This window comes from Podarcis tiliguerta (genome assembly GCF_965153285.1).
Source record: "Podarcis tiliguerta genome assembly, chromosome: 1".
NCBI classification, from domain to species: Eukaryota; Metazoa; Chordata; class Lepidosauria; order Squamata; family Lacertidae; genus Podarcis; species Podarcis tiliguerta.
In genome coordinates, this window is record NC_139534.1 from 103,618,196 (window position 1) to 103,637,755 (window position 19,560).

Sequence of the window (19,560 nt, forward strand, 5' to 3'; positions counted from 1 at the left end):
TGTTGACATGAAAAATAGTGACTGCAAGCTATCGCTGCTGTCTTGCCATCTGTTGCCTTGAATGCAAGGTTTCTGTAGAAAAGTTTAAGCATAAATTGTATGCTCATGTTTCTATCAAGTGCATCCTATGCTTGAATAAAGGGAAAGCTCCGTAGTTTATTTTGTCTTTTATTTGGGAGGGGGGCTCAGGGCAGGCCATAAGACCTGCACCAGCAAGTTAGTACTTCCATGAGGCTGGGGAATAGATTGACCATCATTGCTCCCCAACATGTCTCTTCTCTTGCTGCCAGCCTCCTCTGGAGTAAGGCTATGTGAACCAGGCTGTATGTCATCTAACCTGGCTTCCCTCTGAACTGTATTTAAACCAGGCTCCTTGGGAGTGCAGGAAGACCAGAACCAGAAACTTTATTGTCAGTTAACTCTTGTTTTCCTTTGTATTTAAATACTTAAACCTAGGGATATTTTGTTTTAATGTTGAATTTATTCTGTTTGGTAATTTGTTTTTTTAAATTTACTGGTGATGTTTTTGAACGTTTGCTGCAAGGCCCAGCTCTTTGTGGAACGCGGCATACAGTATAAGTCAACGCGGCCGCTCATTCCCTGCGCAGGCGCCTCTGCCCGCTGAACTCTCGAAGCAGCGGTTTGCGCGTGCGCGCTAGGTCCGCTTCTCGGTCGTCGCGGTTTGCCGCGCGTGCGCTTTGCGAGCTCTGGCCAAAGAAGGCTCCCGGAGGATGAGAGATGGAGTCGGCGGCGGAGGAGTTGATGCCGCGGCTCCTGCCTGTGCAGGACTGCGACCTCTCGGAGGACTTCGACCCCACCGTGCCCCCCAGAACACCCCAGGAATATTTAAAGCGGGTCCAGTAAGTGGGCGGCGGCCTGGCCGGGTGTCTGTGGGCGCCCCCTTGGTAGGTCGGGGTGGGGAGCGGGGCTGCTCCGGGGGGCAGAGGGAGCGGGCTGGGATCGCCTGCCAGCCCCTTCGGGGGAACAGAGAGGCCAATAATGTTTCTCACTGACAAGTGGACCTTCATGCACACCTGGGCACGGCTGCTGCTGCTGCTGCTGCTGCTTCCAGCGTGCTTGCAGTTTGCATAGAGCTGATCAGGGCAAGTGCTTCTTTTCATGGCCAGATGTGCGTGCAGTTCTGTCGGGATCGGGTCGTTTACTTCCCAGAGGCTGGCTGTGGGCCACTATTTTTATTTTTTAGCACATTTCCATTTCCTTTTCTTTCTTCCCCATCCGCAGCCCATCTTATGAAACAAAACAGTTTTGTCGTCTTAAATTTTGAAGTACAGGAGCACATCGTGACAGCCGCCATAGCCACGTGCACAGAGTCCAAAAATTCAGGCAGATTCTTTGTTTTGATATGCGCGCACACACACACACACACACACACCAAAGAGTATCAGTACATACTTCTATACCCAGTTGGTTAGGATCAGCTGACAGGGGCAGACTATGGAGATGACAAGGGGCGATGTTCAGATGTTGGAATTTGGGGAGATCAGTGCTCACTTTCCTTATCAGCTGTGTGACATGACTGCAGTGTTGTTACCTGGGAGTAAGCTCTGTTGAAAGCATTGGGCCTTACTTCTGACTGCATAGATTTAGCTTGTAAAACACATTGAGGGTTAACCAAAAAATGTTCAGCCAACAAGAAAAAATTCAAAGAATACTTAGCCAAATATTGTAACATAAGGCAAAAACACAACACTTATCTTTTAAATAGTAATACAGTTTTCAGCTGTAGTTTGTGAAGCACATATGGATAACGTTTCTGCTGCCCTTCTATGTTATGTTCTGGATTAATAGTTTTATATTGCAGCCTGTTCTTTTGACTGATCAAAAAAGCCTAAAAATAAAACATTCTCATTGAAAATACATAAAACAGCTCAAAGAGGCAAAATTATATAAAAGAGAAGAAGGCAATCAAGATTCTCAATGAAGCCCAGTTGAGGGTAAAGGGTGGGATAGATTGTGACAATTTCCTTAAGTATTTCAGTGTGTCGCATATAGAAAACCTCGTTTTACATGGTAAACTTACAGGGAAATCAGAAGGCACTCCAAATTTTAGACCACATTTTTGTTTTGTAGGATTGAAGCTGCAAAATGCCCTGATGTTGTTGTGGCCCAGATAGACCCCAAGAAATTGAAAAAGAAGCAGACTGCGAATATTTCAGTAAGTTTTGAAGAACTGTATCCATAAACTTCTTGAGATAAAATAATAAAGTTGGAAGCACTTGAGTCTGATTGTTCTCTTGTGCCATGCTTTTGCAACTTCAGGGTTTGTTTTGCAAAAGTAGACACCATTCACGTAAACTGCCAAGGCTTTTGAGGGTTTTTCAGTCACAAAATTGAACACCTTGCACCAGCCATGTGGCTGGTGTTCTTGCAGAACAGGACTTGAAATTGCAACAACATGGTCCTGCCTTAAAATGTAACTACTGGTATGCTAAATTCTTAACAAAGCCATATTCATTCTTTCCTTTGTTAGCTTTCAGGATGCCAACCTGCCCCTGAAGGGTATTCTCCAACTCTGAAATGGCAACAGCAACAAGTGGCACACTTTTCAGCCATTCGACAGGTGAGTAATGATTACACACACCAAGCCAGTGACCCAATATGTTGTTTTTCCTGGTATATTCTAACACACTTCCTGAATCTTCTTGTCAGCCTGAGAGAACTCCCAAAGATTTGCATTCTAAAGATTTGGCCTCCCAATATTAAACATGCTCTCAGGTCAACTAACTTTCAAGAGTTTTTTTTAAAATAGAAAGGATGACATTGTGTTGACTTGTATAATGTTATAGTCCTTATCAAAAACAACAACCAAATTCAGCCTGCCACTCATCTCACTCTTTTTCCTTTTGAAATAAGATTTAATTCTGTTGAGGTCTTTTTAACTGATCAATGCTGTAGTCATTAGGTTTTAATTATAAATCTTTCAGAGTGTGAACAAGCACAGGAATCATTGGAAGTCGCAACATTTGGACAGTAATGTAGCAATCGTAAGTTGAAAATAACATTAACCGTGTTGTCAAACTGTTTGTTCCATAATACTCCAATTCAGCCCCTTATAAATGCCTTTTTAAAAATTTTGTTCTTGGGTCACATTATAAATCCAAGTGGTGTTGTTGTTGTGGTAACTGTGTTACAAAGTGAAAATACAGGATTGACTTTTTTGAGGGTAGAATTTTCTTTAAGCTAATGGAAAAAAAACACCCCACAACATTTAAATAAGAAAAGTAATTTGCCTTTTTGCATTCTTCAGCCCAGAGTGGAGGATGAAGAAGGCTGGAAAAGGTTTTGTCTAGGTGAAAAGTCCTATTTAGACACAGCTGTTGAAGTATCCAGAGATGAAGATCAAGGAATTGATTATGTACAAGTGCGTATTAACTTTGGACAAAACTGTTGAATATCTATTGTACATCCTTGTTCAGAGTTCCTAGGCATGTTTTTATGGGCATTTGACACTCTCATTTAATAAAGATGTTTTTTTAAAAAAACATTGGGTGATAACCCACTTTGACTGTCCACCACAGAGATCCCTTCTACTGATACAATGTTATTTCTCCTTCCTCTCCTCCTTTGTACAGCCTTGCCCTGCACTTACAAAATCTGCTCTGGGGTTTTGGGGACCCTCTGGAACAGATTTGGAGAGGAGGCACAAATGAAGGGGGTGTCCTGTTTGTTATCACCCATTGCCAGCAAAGTGCTGCTGTTTGTTACCACCCATTGCCAGCAAAGTGCTGCTGTTTGTGTGCTAAACTAATTCTGATTTCCATCAAATACATCTGTATCCTACAAAAATCCTATATATTCTAATGGAGTTTTTCTCTCTCTGCTAGATTGGCTTTCCTCCATTGCTGAGTATTGTTAGCAGAATGAATCAGGTAATTCTATTTCTTTCACTCTACAAATATGCCTGAAACCAGTGAATTCTTTAGATTTATACTGTCCACTTACTCATAGACATCCTACCATCATACATATTGCTTGTGGAAAGTTGCATCCAGCTCTGAACTACAGTTTGCTAGTTATGATCTAACAAAAATTTTTATGAAAGTTTGTAGGAATATTTGTCACAGACAGCAACCTGATTTTCAAATTGGAAATGCCAGTGAAATATAAATGTTTATGATAAGACTGTTCAGCAGGGATGGGGAATTGGATCTACACTAGAGGGCTAGATCCAGAAGTGGCTAGCCTTCTGCAGGACACTTTGATAGGTGATGGGGCCACTCACTCACCTGTCAAGTCACTTGATGTCATATGATATCAGGTGGTATCATATTTGGTCTGGTTTGCAGACCAAACTTGCGTTCTGCCTTTTTAAATTTGGCACCTTTTTTAGTGCCTCTGCAGGGTGATGGGAGAAAGCACCTTATTTCAAATTCAAGAAGCACCTATTTTGGCTGCAGAAGAAGATTGCCAACCTCTGAAGGCTAGTGGGCCTAATGAGGCCTGTGGGCTAGACACAGGGTTTTCCAAACTTTGGTTTCCAGCTCTTTTTTTTGGACTACAGTTTCCATCATCCTTGACCACTGGTCCTGCTAGCTAGGGATGATGGGAGTTGTAGTCCAAAAACAGCTGGAGACCCAAGTTTGGGAAACCCTGGGCTAGAGGTTATTTCATAGCAGCAGCAGCAGAAGCAGAATAATAATAATAATAATAATAATAATAATAATAATAATAATAATAATAATAATAATTTTTATTTATACCCCACCCTCTCCAGCCAAGGCTGTGTTGTCACCGCAGGGTGGCTTTGCATGTGTATTCAAAGCAGGTTTATTGTGATCCATTTAGCCATTTGCTTCCTTGATCCTTAGCATTTGTGTAAGTCAGTCAGGAACCTGTGGCCCTCCATGCTAGCTGGCGCTTATGGGAGCTGGAATCCACCCACAACTTGGGAGGACCAGATTCCCTGCACGTGGTATAAAATATCTAATATAGCTGTTACATCTTTTCGAATAATGCAAGGGATGTATGGAAACACTAGCTGCAGAAAACCCTTCTTCATAACTGCTTCTCTTGTTCTTAAAAGGCAACAGTAACCAGTGTCTTGGAGTACCTGACAAACTGGCTTGCAGAGAAGGAATTTACTCCAGAACTGGTAACTTGCACTCTTTCTTTTTTGTTTTGTTTTGGAAGTCAAAGAAGGCAATCTGGGAAGTTAGGCTAAAGAAAAATAATACAGTGGTACCTTGGAAGTCTTAACGGAATCCATTCCAGAAGTCCGTTTGACTTCCAAAACGTTCGGAAACCAAAACGCAGCTTCTGATTGGCTGCAGGAAGCTCCTGAAAGCTAAATTTGGCTTGAGAAAACCACATGTCTCTATTTTATGGTGTCTGGGTTGCTATGGATCTTTCACAGTGGTAATCCTTAGATCAAGGTGTATTTTGATAAAACAAGGCAATAACTATTTTACTTAAGTGTTAAATTCTTGTTGCAACTTTTGTTGAATTTCTCTAGGGCAGATGGCTTTATGCGCTATTGGCTTGTCTTGAAAAACCATTGTTGCCAGAGGCTCACTCCCTCATTCGGCAGTTGGCCAGACGATGCTCTGAAGTGAGAGTCTTAGACGTAAGCTGAATCAACAAATTATTGTGGCAGAAAAGTAATAGTAGAATTTATAATCTATGCTGATTGCTCATAGTTTCCTTTTCCTGTAATCATCTGGGTTGTATGAAATGTGGTTTTTTTTTACATTTTGTTTCTTTATATATTCTGAAAATGACAATTCAAAGTATGGCAGAAAAGAGAATTTGGGGTACTAAGTGGTACAGTGAATGTTCAAAATGCTGACAGTTCTTAATTAATTTAGTGAATGCCTGAATTTAGAGAATCACCTGTTTTCAGAAGCATAACAGCAAATGCTGATAACATAAGAAATTACTGTCACATTCAGTGCAGTGTGTTTTGAGTCACAAATATGTTTGGGATTGTTGACATTTGCTGTAACATACTACATTAACTTCATTTTTCTTCTGTTGCAGGAAAACAAGAATGATGAAAAAGTGTCTGCTCTGAACTTGTTAATTTGTTTAGTTGGCAGGTATGGCATAGTTGCATAACTATTAAGAGCAGGTTCAAAGCTGCAAGCCACTGAGCCAGATTTGCAGCCCTAAAGGAGAAAGAGCTGAATTGTAATTCTCTATAAGGCTATTTAAGGATTGTAAGCTTGAGTCACTCAATGGTCTGACAGAAGCTTTGGATTTTTAAGTCCTGTAGTTTTGTGGCCTTCTAGGCTGTTTCAGTTTCTTTATGCAGATTTAGGGGGCAAAGTTCAGCCATCACTCACCCTATAATCCAGCGTGATGAGGCTTCTGGATGGCTTATAATATGCCCTGACCACAAGAACCACATACAGTGGTACCTCGGGTTAAGTACTTAATCCGTTCAGGAGGTCCATTCTTAACCTGAAGCACCACTTTAGCTTAATGGGGCCTCCTGCTGCTGTTGCGCCGCCGGAGCACAATTTCTGTTCTCATCCTGAAGCAAAGTTCTTAACCTAAGGTAATATTTCTGGGTTAGCGGATTCTGTAACCTGAAGCGTATGTAACCTGAAGCGTATGTAACCCGAGGTACCACTGTACTGTTTTTCATAAAGGCTATAATTTGTCTGCTCCTCGTTTCCTCCTCCCTCTCGTCACTTCTCCTCAGAATTGCTTGAGGATGCCTCCTTATTCATCCGGGATCAATAGGTTCTGATTCCTTATCAAAAGTGTATTGCAAAGTAGGGGCAGAGGGAATGAATATCACAACAGAATTAAATAACTGTCACCTTTTATAGAATTCTTTCAAGTTGTTTTAGCCTTTATTCACTACCAGTTTATTCACTACCAAGGCAAAACCTGTTTGGAACCTCTTTGTTGTTATAAATCAGAGCTAAGGAACCTTGTTGAGACCCACATTCCCTTGGAGGTAATCTTTTGTGGGGCTGCATGCCAGCAGGGACTACAAATGCACAGGATTATTAACCTTAAGAAAAGCTGAGCCACCTACCACCCCGGCCTCTGTTCTTGAAGAAACAACTGAAATTGGTATAGTTTTTGCAATCATCAGTGTTCAGTTGAAGGAGTTTGAGATACCCAAGTGTATGTGTTGTGTTTCTTTGACATTTTAAGTTTTTGTGTAGGCTTTCCTTAGCGACTTGTATAACTTTTATGGATTCTTTCCCCCAATAGGTATTTTGACCAGCACGATCTGGCTGATGAAGCCTCCTGACAAGTCTGGAAAGCATAAAAGCATTGGATGCCATTGTTTCTAAGGCACTATGCAAGCCAGTGTTATTAGCTAGCTCCTCTGTGACAAGTGTGATGAACAGCAGAGATATCCCATCTTCCAGTGTGATCTCCCTGAGTAGGAGTGGGGGGATTCTGTAGAAAATGAATAGTTGGAATATCTTTTTAGCAAGCGTGGCTGGAAAACTCAGCTTGGAAAAGGTCACCAACACAGTGCCTAAACACTTTCTGAAGGACCCATTTGCCTGCAGCTGGTGTGTGATTGCAGTTCATATACCAAACTCCTCCTCATTCAAGCTACACCCTGGAACAAGACTGATTCTGTCATTGAAAACCCTGCAGGACTGAATCTGGCTAGTGTAAAGTTTTTATAATATTATGTTTTTATAAATAAAGTTATTCAAAAGAGTTTTAATTTATGAGTGTATTGGTATTGGCTCTTTGCAATGCTTTAGGAGCCAGTGTGGTGTAGTGGTTAAGAGCAGTTGTCTCGTAATCTGGTGAACCGGGTTCACGTCTCCGCTCCTCCACATGCAGCTGCTGGGTGACCTTGGGCCAGTCACACTTCTCTGAAGTCTCTCAGCCTCACTCACCTCACAGATGGTTTGTTGTGGGGGAGGAAGGAAAAGGAGATTGTTAGCCGCTTTGAGACTCCTTCAGGTAGTGATAAAGCGGGATATCAAATCCAAACTCCTCCTCTTCATCATCTTAAAATAGCCAAATTTAGTTCATAAAATGGATGTAGCAGCTTTAGTAGATGCAAGTTAACTGACATTGATTATTCCCCAACACTGTTTCCCACAAGCAGAATCTCCCTTCTATACTAGGAATAGTAAAAAATATATATATATTCTATGTAGAGATTTAGCTTAGATATATTCTACTTGTATTTTATTTTTCCAAACTTGATGTGTGCCAGTCACTGCCTATGAAGTCAGAGGCTGAGCAAGATTTTATTTGGTGGAAAGTTCGTTAGAAATTTGCCTTCCTCTTCATACCTAGCTGTTGTTATTCATGCCTTTCTATCCTTGAAAGCAATTACTGCAACTCATTCAGAAGTGCTCCAAGACCTTTCCTCACACAGCTAACGCATAGATCAGCAGTAACCAACATGGTGCTCTCCAGGTCCTGCCGTGGTGCCACATACTTCACTTAGCACAAGACTGAAGTACCGTAATGGGCTCTACCTGGGCATGCCTTTGAAAGCATCTGGAAATTCAGCTTGTGCAAAATGTTGCAGGGAGAGTGCTGAGCAGGGCTGGGCCTTGAGAACATACATTTCCAGGCTGAATTCCAAGTGCTGGTCACTACCTTTAAAGCCATGAGTACAGAACCCTTTCAATATAATCCATTCCCACCGGGACAACTTTTGTGGGTCACACGAGGTCATTGGGGGGCGGCTCCCCTTGCATGTTTCAACGCGCCTTTAACCCAAGATACACTTGGGGCAACATGAGAGAGGCCGGGATCTGGACTTAAACCCTTTTTGTTTAGGTAGGCATTTAAATTCGCTTAGCTAATTATTCTTGGTTTTGGCCTGTTCACTTACATATTTTGATCATGTTATTTGTTTGTTTGGTGAGCCAGCTTGGAAAGGTAGGATCTAGACCTTTCAATACCTTAAATTTATTCCAACCAAGTAGTATAGCATAGATAATATATGTATGTGTTTGCGGGCACACAATGAAGTCAGAACCATATAATTCTAGAGCTGGCAGGGAGCCTGAAGACCATCTTTTAGTTCAACCCCGTTCCATACAGCAATATTTCTTTAGTATCTCAAAAGCTGTGAAGGGGGAAGCCGGTTAAATGAGGGATACAACCTGACTAAGGTATTTCAGTCATTTAATCATGAGTTCACCCATTAAGCTATTAATTTAAAATTGCTGATGGGGGAAAAATGCTTTGATCATGCAAAGGGTTGGATTCAGAGTTTCAGACTTATGGTAGTCATGCTTAGTCTTGATGGGACTTATTAGGCATGGCTAACTTGTCCCAATGAATCTGATGGGACTAAACCATGACTAATTTTGTCTGGTTGCAATTTTTGCTTTTAGTTTAGGCCTGTTTTGACATGTATGTTATCTTAAAGGCAGTCCCTCCTATAAAAATAGAAAAGAATGCCTTTCAAAGATTGGCCTCGTCATCTGCAGTTTTTAGAAGTATTTGCATTAAAAACAAATGTAAAAGTCTGTCATCTAATTAATCTTTCTAATTATTCTATTAGACATTATAGCCCCAGTTCAGATAATAGCTGGGTGCCCCATTATATATGCAAAGATCTTGTCAAACCCACCTCTAGATCAACGCTTAGAACAAATTTTGCATTGCTAAATCAAAGTACTGCAAAACTAACCAGACATTAGAGCTTGAAATTTAATCAAGGTTTCCATTCCATCTTTACAAACTTGTAAGCTTCATCTTCCTTGAAACACACAGTAACTTAGCGACTACCAAAAAAGAAAAAAAAAGCAAGATATACAGCAGACACTGGCTATTGGTCATACTTGAAAATTTGTGTTTTAAACTATACGCCATTTTATACAATATAGGACAGCTTCAATAAACTACGGATATAAATAAAATATACATTTTATTTGTCATTTTACAAGGCAGGAAGCTGGTTCTGTACATGTGCTATATCTTCTGTATCATCACCTGAAATTTGCCTGTAAAGAAAGAAAGTGATTATAACATCCATCTTACCAAGGAGAAATAACTTTTCATGTAGTTGAAAGAGGTATGGTTACATGTACTTTATTATATCCTCCAATAACAATAAGTCAAGGGTGTAGAAGCTCTGGTCCACAAGCCAAATTAAGCATGGCGGGGGGGGGGGTCCCAATTGTGTGTTCCCAATTGTTCTTTGACAAGCGAGGCTTCCTGTCAGCACCAATGCAGCCAATCCCAAAACAGAGCTAGCTGTAAGTGCAGAGCCTCTGATCAGTACAACAACACTGTCAAGGAAATACTTCCTTCATCTGTATGGTTTGACTTCAAACCATGCAGGCAAAGCAAAATGCTCCATCTGATCTCATGGTGACATCAGGTGACTGACAGGTGGGTAACTATCTGCCAACCTGTCGAACGTTGACCGTAGGTTTGTGGCGAAAATCGAGATTCAGCCCACTGGATGGATCCAGTTCCCTACCCTGATTGTTAGCTAGATTTAACAAAAATCTCTCAAACTTTCTGCATTAGGAGGTAGTTTGGACATATTTTAAAAAACCAATTACCGTTTACCAGTGCAATCAGGTTTTTACACAGATGTCCTATTCAGTTCTGTAAGCCTTACTCCCACTTAAGTAGCTACAGAACTGAAATCGATGTTTCACCCTGGACCTCCAGTTGAGTAGCTAGTTACTACCACCATTTATTTCAGACATGTTTGAAGATACAACGCCAAAATCCTATGCATGTTTCTTCATAAGTAAATCCCACTGTGTTCAATGGGGTTTGCTCCCCTGTAAGTGGATTTAGAAGAGAAATCTTACAGTACTGCCACTTCCTAAGGTCTTGCTGGGCTCATGCTGGCCAGGGTGGCTTTTTGCTTTTCCTCCATTTTGCTTCTTCAAAAAAATCAACGTGAGGTAAAATAACTCCACCATAATTTGGATAATATTTCTCCCTTGTTGGAAGAATGAGGTGGCTTAGGATCTGATGGATCCAAGGCCTCTTCTAGCATGCCTCTCTTCAGCCACTCTTGAGAACTGCAGCCACACTCGGCTTGGCTTGACACACAGAGGAAAAAACCAAGCAATTTAGTGTGACATCTGCGTGTTAGGGCTTGAAAAGGCCCATGAATCTAGAGCAAAGTCTGTATCCAGTTAGGCATGCAGGTTTCTAGCTAGAAATTCGTAAGAAATCCACCACCCAACACATTTCCCCCTACTTAAGTCCCCTGAAACAGGACGCGGGTGGTGCTGTGGGTTAAACCACAGAGCCTAGGACTTGCCGATCAGAAGGTCAGCGGTTCGAATCCCCGCGACGGGGTGAGCTCCCGTTGTCCGGTCCCAGCTCCTGCCAACCTAGCAGTTTGAAAGCACGTCAAAGTGCAAGTAGATAAATAGGTACCGCTCTGGCGGGAAGGTAAACGGCGTTCCCGTGCGCTGCTCTGGTTCTCCAGAAGCGGCTTAGTCATGCTAGCCACATGACCTGAAAACTGTACACCAGCTCCCTTGGCCAATAAAGCGAGATGAGCGCCGCAACCCCCGAGTCGGCCACAACTGGACCTAATGGTCAGGAGTCCCTTTACCTTTACCTTTGAGTCCCCTATACGTTTTTGCAACCTATACCTCAAGGCTGGCTTTATCATTAGTCAGATGCTGGTGGGCAGGGGGCAACAGTGAAGTGTGGAAGGCAGGGTTTGTGTTTGCCCCGTGCCCACCCTCCCTATTCGATACTAGGCTGCTGCTCACAGATGCAGCAGGGGGAAAACAGTACCAGTAGCGTTCCTGGAATGAATTGGGAGCAATGGGAAGTACCATCGTGTCCTCTACCTCAGACTGCAAAATTTTCATTGGCAAAGCTTGGCTACAACATGCTATTTTAAGAGCAACCATCTCATATTTGCTAAAATTGGTCATTTGTCTCACCAACTTTATAATAAGCGGAAGAGACAATTGGCACACATACTTTGCCAAGAAGAAGAGTACTTACATGCAGGCATTGTTGAAACCTCGGCTGTCACGATGCTCTTTATTCCCAAGTTTGATAAAGCGCCTCTAATTAATCCACAAGTAAATGCCAAGTACTATGGGGGGAAAGACCCATACATTAAGTCAAACAAAACGACATTCTGATAATTTATATAATTCTCACATTACACTGTTGAAAGTTCTTTAAACTTGTGCCGAGGAATTTAATGTTCAACGCTGTTTTCAAAGAGGAGGCCTCTTTATGCAATGCAATCATCTTTTCTGGAGGTTATAATAACTTAATAATAATTTATTATTTATTATTATTTCTACCCCGCCCATCTGGCTGGGTTTCCCCAAAACATGGATAATTGTGGCCAGTCTCTTCGTCCAGGAAGGGGTGCAACTGGTGTGCCAGTTGTAACTGGCAGAAAGGACAAAATGTCATGGAGGCATCTGAAGGCAACCCTGTATCAGGAAATATCGAATGCTTTACAATATTTTTGTGTGCTGTAAGCCGCCCAGAGTGGCTGGGGAAACCCAGCCAGATGGCTGGGGTATAAATAACAAAATTTAATTAATTAATTAATTAATTGGCACTTGGCTCTCCAGTGAAAAAAAAACAAGATCAACCCTCCAAGGTATAAATTTCATTATTTAAGGAGAGAGTTAACCCTGTCGAGAGCAGCTTGAAGACACTTCCATGCAGGAAGTGGGAAAAGAGGGCCCACAGTAACATGTGATCTATCATCTATCTATCTATCTATCTATCATCTATCTATCTATCTATCTATCTCAAGGATACTTCTTTAACACTAGCATGCGCACATGTGGATCTGACAGCTAGAATGCAATCAACTGACAGAATACTGCTATAAAAGAGTTTGCTTCCCCTCCAACGTTTATCTGTCAAACTTGCAAAAATTCATATTAACACAGAATAAACAGTATAAAGTACAACTGTGAACATCAAGTGCATGGAGAAGGTAACACCATTGCAAGACCACTCCTGCTGCTCTCCCCTGACCCATACATATAAGGAATATACAGTCATACCTCGGGATAAATATGCTTCAGGATAAGTATTTTCAGGTTGCGCTCCGCGGCGACCCGGAAGTAACGGAGCACATTAATTTCAGGTTTCACCGCTCGTGCATGCGCAGATGGTCAAAATGACGTCACGTGCATGTGCGGAAACAGCAAAACGTGACCTGCGCACGCACATCTTACATTCTATTCAGGATGCAAATGGGGCTCTGGAACGGATCCCGTTTGCATCCCGAGGTACCACTGTATGGCAACTCCATGAAGAAATTTGTTTTTGAAGGTGCTCTTATGAAATACGTAAGATATAGTTAATTATACAAGCCTTAGGAGCATGCTCCAAATACTGTTTTCCAGCAGACATCTGAGTCAGGAGACGGAACTTGTTATCCTGTAGTACATAGATGCCCTGCAAAAAATGAATAACAGTTATACTTCTATCCTGCCTTTTCCTTGGCTATTCATGCAAGAATCATTTATTAATGCTGTAACCCCGCTAGGTAATATACCATATTTTTCGCCCTATAGGACGCACTTTTTCCCCTCCAAAAATGAAAGGGAAATGTGTGTGCGTCCTATGGGGCGAATGCAGGCTTCGCGGACCTCTCCGCAAGCAGCAGGAGCGCTCGCGCTGCTTGCGGAGAGTTGCCTACATGCTGAAGCCTGCGCTCGCTGAGCTCAGCGTGTCCAGGCTTCGCGGACCTCTCCGCAAGCAGCGGGAGCCAGCGCTGGGCTCCCACGGCTTGCAGAGAGCTGCCTGTTTGGGGGCTGGGGTCGGGGGGAGCTTGGGCTTCCCCCGCCCCAGCCCCGCGCCTGGGGGGGGGAATAATCTTTTCCCCTTTATTTCCCCCCAAAAAAACTAGGTGCGCCTTATGGGACGGTGCGTCCTATAGGGCGAAAAATACGGTACATGGAAAAAGCTAGTTACAGAGTACGTGCAAACACATGCAGTATACTTTATTTTCCTACCAAATGCAGTCCGGTCAATTAAACCGCAATCATCCCAACCAGTCACTTTGAAAGAAAGGCTAGGTTAATGGCAGACATCTTTCTCCCCAGGAAGTTAACTTCTGTGCAAATATGGTTACTAGCCGGATTGTTTTATTACGTATGCATGTTAGTTATTCATTCATCCTTTCAAATCCTGCCTTTCAAGATAAAATCTTCCCAAGACAGTGTACAATATTAACAACAAGAAAAACAGCAAAAACTAAATTGAAGGAACACCATAGAATAAATCTGTATTGTTTAGCTACACACGCTACCCTTATGGAATTCTCTTTACAGCACAAGGTGGCTGGCATATGATCCTAACAAAACTATTCTGAAATAAGAACCTAATTAGAATCAGAAAAAAATGTGATGCATTCCTTGCTTATTTTAAACTGCAAGTGGAAAAATACCATTTGAATATTCTCACATATGAAAATACCCTGCAGAAAGAAAACAAGAGTGCCAATAAGGGTTGTTCACCTTTTTACTGCTTTCTACATACGAAGACCTTATTTACAGCCCCATCTGTAGTACAATCCAAGCAAATGCTTCATTGTGCCATTGTGCTGACAGAGCTGAGCTTTACCAGATCCCAATTGTTTTAATTCCAGACAGAATCCAAATTTATATTAACATATTTGAATGTCAATAATGTACAATTATGTATAATTTCTTCCCCGCCCACTTGGCACTGATACGCAACATGACTGACAACTCTACAAGTTCAGTTTCTTACAATACCTGATGGTTGGTCCTGAGGTTATCAATTTGCTTTTTGAATACAGTAGTCCAAAAATCTTTGCAGATAAACTTCATTATATCCAGTTCATCTTTGAATCTGGCAGTATCTTTTGTAAACCTAAGAGAAAGCAATTAAAAGTAGTGGCATTTAATTAGCTGCATGCACGTGATGTTGTGAGGGGGCATAAGTCATTAGCAGAATAAAAGGTGCCAGTTTCGGTGCCTGGCATCTGAGGTTTAAAGAACAGATTATGTAAAAAATGATGAGAATGACCCTGAGGCCCCAAAAAGTCACTGCCAGTCTGAGTACGCAACACTGGACTAGAAGGACAAGTTATCTGACCTGACATAAGGCAGATTTCTAGTTTCTAATTTTGCCAATGATTTATTCAATTTATGAGCTAGCTTCCCACAAAAATTTCAAAGTGACTTCCAAAAATTAAAAACTGAAAACCCAATATAAGTTAAAAACAGAAACAATATAGACAAAAAGGTGGTCAATCCATAAAACAAATTCCTCCACCCCACCATGACTTGAAACTACAACTACAAATAATTATTACAAATCTTGGCACAAGAAAGAAGACGAAGAAGAAGAGTTTGGATTTGATATCCCGCCTTTCACTCCCCTTCAGGAGTCTCAAAGCGGCTAACATTGTGCAAGAAAGGTCTTGCACAAGCAGAAAAAACACTTCCACTTAGTACAAGGCAGCGCCACTGAATTCCCTTGATTTTCCCATCACGTTGCAGCCACTAAAGTTTGTGTGGGGCATCTTTAAAAGCAACATCCCTTAGGGAATTTCTGCGTCTTATGATATATACAGTGGTGCCTCACAAGACGAAATTAATTTGTTCTGCGAATTTTTTCGTTCTACGAGTTTTTTCGTCTTGTGAAGCACCAATGTGTATTGACGGTTTCCCATAGGAATGCATTGGCGGTTTAAAAAAAAAAGGCGCAAGCCTATAGGGAAATCCGTCTTGCGAAGCATCTCAGAAAACGAAAAACTCTTTCGTCTTGCGAGTTTTTCGTCTTCCGAGGCATTCGTCTTGCGAGGTACCACTGTACTGAATTTACACATGATATAAGGACACCAGGAAACCTGCTGGAATATTTGCAACTCTGAAGGAAAATAATGGGTCAAGAGAGAAGCTAAACAAGCCACTCACCTTTCTATTAATCCCTGTCCTACTCGAAAACCCATATTTTCCAGTTTTGAGATGCATCGTCCATTTTCCTGTAAGGTATAATAAAGGCAATCTTGTGTGTGTACAAAGAACACCCCACAAACCGCAATAACTTATGCAAATCTATTTCAAAGTTATACTTTAAGCTTTCTTCTTCCACACTTTTCACATGCCTGTAATCAAAAGGCAGTTGGTTGTGACACTCAACATACCTAGAATAGTGAATTTGCAGCAACAGGCAGAAACACATTTGTTTTTCTCTTTTCAACTCCTGATAAACAGTTTGGCAGTCCTGAGATCTGCCCACTCCTGTTTTAACATCATAGGAGAAAGGTCTTTCCAAAGCACTGGAATACCAAAGATCATATATTGAAAGAGTCACATTAACGTCAACCCCTGGGGACAGAAATGGAATTACAGGCAACCCTGTATTTATGCGCATTCAATATGTGTGCAACCACGCACGTGCGCATCATGCTGAACCTAGAAGTGACCCGAAAACACCACAAAAAGTCACATAAAGGGGTAGGGTGTTTGCAGGCTTTATGGCGTTTCAAATATACACAATTTCACTGATGCACGCTCGGAACATAACCCCTGCGTAAATGCGGGTGGGTGGGTGTGTGCATGTGTTCAAAAACCCAACCCCCAAATTTTGATTATTATTGGTAGTCTGCCACTAGAAGGGAAGAGAGTCAATATATTTATTATAGCATGAAAACTTATAAAACAATGAATTGTTTGGTAAAACAAAAACACAAGGCTATGTGACTGTAAGAATGTACACCAAATGCAAATGGAGGATCCTAATTGAACAAAACCAAAAGCTAATTTGTTTAGTTAGGCTGCAATCTGAAGGCCACAGTGAAACCAGTAGGCCTGGTTCCTGGGTTTTTTAGATATCGTTTTATACACGGTGTGTGTGTGTATATATATATATATATATATATATATATATATATATATATATATGTATATGTATAAAATCTTTCCCTTCTGGAACAGATGATAATATCCTTGTTTGTGAACTCAGATGCCAATCACTGGAATACATTAGAAACTCTTATAAAAGGGTAACAGAAAGCAATTCTCCATACATTCTTTCCAATTCTTTGCTATGAACTCAGGTATACAAGCTAAGCACAAAAATTGAATGTTTAGTTGCCATTTTGGGATAAGATGGCTCTAATGTCTCCCCCCCCCCCCAATAATGGACTGACTGTGATTGATTATCTGGCTAGTTCAGATCACTACCTTGAGCTAGATTAAGAACTTCGAGAACTTAAATAAGAAAAGTTGCTTGATCCAGGGACCTTCCAGATATATATTGGCCTATTCCAACCTCTTTTTCTTAATGGTGACACAGACCATTCGTAACGTAGGGATATTGCTTACTACTGTGAGCTGGGCAGAGGGGTGAAGACAAGCTATGACAAACTATAACATTATTCCCTGCTCCTGCTCAGACGGCACAGTAAAAGCATTTTGGTTCCTGAAATTCATTCCAATTGTGAAGATAAAATATAACCGATAGAATTCTACAGGATGTGTTGTTATAGTTATGTGAAAACAGGCAAGACCCAAGGATCCCCAGGCATGCACCTCCAGATGGTGGATCTTCACTTGGTCGCAAGTACTTGATAGCCAGGTGCAAACTGTGCCTGGCTAATTTCAAACACTGGCTATGAGTAGCCATGCAGTCCCCAACAGAAAAGCAAGTTCCTTGTATTGCAGTAGGACCAATTTCTGACAGATGTCTGAAGCAACAGAGGCTGTCAGGAGCTCAGCCTACACTCGAGTAGGACTCTGGCAGAGACACATGCCCGACTGGCATGTTCCCTCCCTCCTGGTCCATCGTTCGGGAGCTTCATAAGCTTTTTTCAGCACGAACATCACAGCGACCGATGCCAACCGACACCGGCACACTTAGGGATCTGCAGAGTTTGCGCACCTTGCATGACAGACCTCAGCAACTCAGCATTTTGGCTAATCTACTTTATTTACATATAAACACACTCAGAGCACTGCAACATGGCTCCCTCTCTCTCTAGCATCAGACAGCAAAGAGAAAAAGAACAAAGGACAATAGTCCCACTTCAAAGAACACAGTAACACAAACATCCTGTTTCCTTCACTTCCCACTCTGTGGAGTAGACAACACCATGACTGCAATCATAGAGCAGGAATTCTAACAGAAACCCTAATCAGTAAGTCATTTATTTCCCACCCTTCACTCTAAGGTCTCAGGGCAGGTTACAGCATTAAAACACAATATGAAAAACAATTTAAAACAACTTACAACTATAAAAATAAGCTGGGTCCTACAAAAATACACTTTGAGACACTCTTTGTAATTTTATAATCTGAAGTACTTGAAGTGGAATAAAAAAAGACAGTAGAGTTAGGGTTTCATCCCACTTCAAGCAATGCTGAATTCTGACTCCAGATGTGCTTAATAAACACACTCATTTAATTGCAAACAGTCTGTCCTAACTGAATTATGGATAATGTTGTGTCGTCCTAATCCTGCCCATTTTAAAACGCCTATGCTGTTTCTAAATTTAAGGACACGTTACACTAAAGATGACAGGAATTTCTGAAACATTTTAAAAAGTTATATGCAAACACACAGCATGCTGTTGCGGGGGGGGGGGACCCATTGTATTAGTGCATGGGTAGGCAAACTAAGGCTGGGGGCATGATCCAGCCCTCTAATCGCCTTCTAAATCCAGCCCGCGGATGATCCAGGAATCAGCGTGTTTTTACATGAGTAGAATGTGTCCTTTTATTTAAAATGCATCTCTGGATTATTTGTGGGGCATAGGAATTTATTTTTCAAAATATAGTCCGGCCCCCCACAAGGTCTGAGGGACAGTGGACCGGCCCTCTGCTGAAAAAGTTTGCTGACCCCTGTATTAGTGGGTCAGAGGCAGTGTAATAAGCATTTTTAATTTAGATCATCCCTAGTTTACTTGGTACATACTGTATGAGATGCTTATCACATTTCTCTCGGGCAGTCTGTTCATGTTCATCACTGGACTCGCCCATAACCAGCCCCAAACCTGGATACTGAACACGGATTAATCTGTTCAGACGCCAGAAACCCTTGGCCAGGCCCTCAAACCACCACAGCGCTTTAAGGAGAAGAGATTTCGAAACCAGAGACTCCATTATGAGGCTTTGGGTAGGAGAAGGCATTCCAGATTTAGGAAAGCTTCGTTAAAAAAAAGGAATATAAAAAAGGGACCCTCCTCGGGCCACAGCGCCGGCTGCGCCGTCCCCCGGGCTCCGCCTCTCTCCCTTCCCTCCGACGGGGAAGCGGCGGGATGCCTCCCCGGAGCCGCCAGAGCAACCCCCGCTCACCCCATCGCCCTGCTCGGCGGCGCGGTACAGCCCGGACACCATCTCGTTGTGCAGCAGCAGGAAGAGCGCCTCGTCCGCCATCTCCGACTTGTTCATGCCGGGAAGATCCCGGGCAGAAGGGAACGAGGACCAGGCCCACCCGCTCTTCGCCGGGGCCGAGCCGAGCCGAGCCGAGTCCCTCCTTCAATCCAGAGGCGGAGCTGCCCAGGCAACAACCGGCAGCTGCTTCTGGGGCGGAGCTCCGGGGAGTCCCCGCCTCGGCGCTCGGTGGTTTGCGGGCGCCTGTGGGAGCGATCTGGGGCATTGGGATGCTGCTCTCCCTTGTCCGTTTGGAAGCGAAGGTCCGGCGGGG

The 19,560-nt window shown here is 42.3% G+C and overlaps 2 protein-coding genes across 2 annotated transcripts; one reads left to right on the forward strand and one right to left on the reverse strand.

Annotated features, from left to right (window-relative positions):
- Positions 1 to 679: 679 nt before the first annotated feature.
- GEMIN2 (gem nuclear organelle associated protein 2) lies at positions 680 to 7,653 on the forward strand. The gene is made up of 10 exons (XM_083426676.1): positions 680 to 860; positions 2,092 to 2,176; positions 2,492 to 2,581; positions 2,946 to 3,005; positions 3,269 to 3,382; positions 3,846 to 3,890; positions 5,045 to 5,113; positions 5,474 to 5,584; positions 5,998 to 6,056; positions 7,189 to 7,653. Exons 1-10 carry the CDS (start codon positions 739 to 741, stop codon positions 7,226 to 7,228), a joined length of 795 nt encoding a protein of 264 aa, XP_083282802.1. The 5' UTR covers positions 680 to 738; the 3' UTR covers positions 7,229 to 7,653.
- A 1,954-nt stretch (positions 7,654 to 9,607) lies between these two features.
- Positions 9,608 to 19,560, reverse strand: TRAPPC6B (trafficking protein particle complex subunit 6B). The gene is made up of 7 exons (XM_083426687.1): positions 19,379 to 19,560; positions 19,209 to 19,347; positions 15,828 to 15,895; positions 14,661 to 14,778; positions 13,252 to 13,335; positions 11,905 to 11,998; positions 9,608 to 9,914 (listed from the first exon to the last, which is right to left on the reverse strand). Exons 1-7 carry the CDS (start codon positions 19,510 to 19,512, stop codon positions 9,883 to 9,885), a joined length of 669 nt encoding a protein of 222 aa, XP_083282813.1. The 5' UTR covers positions 19,513 to 19,560; the 3' UTR covers positions 9,608 to 9,882.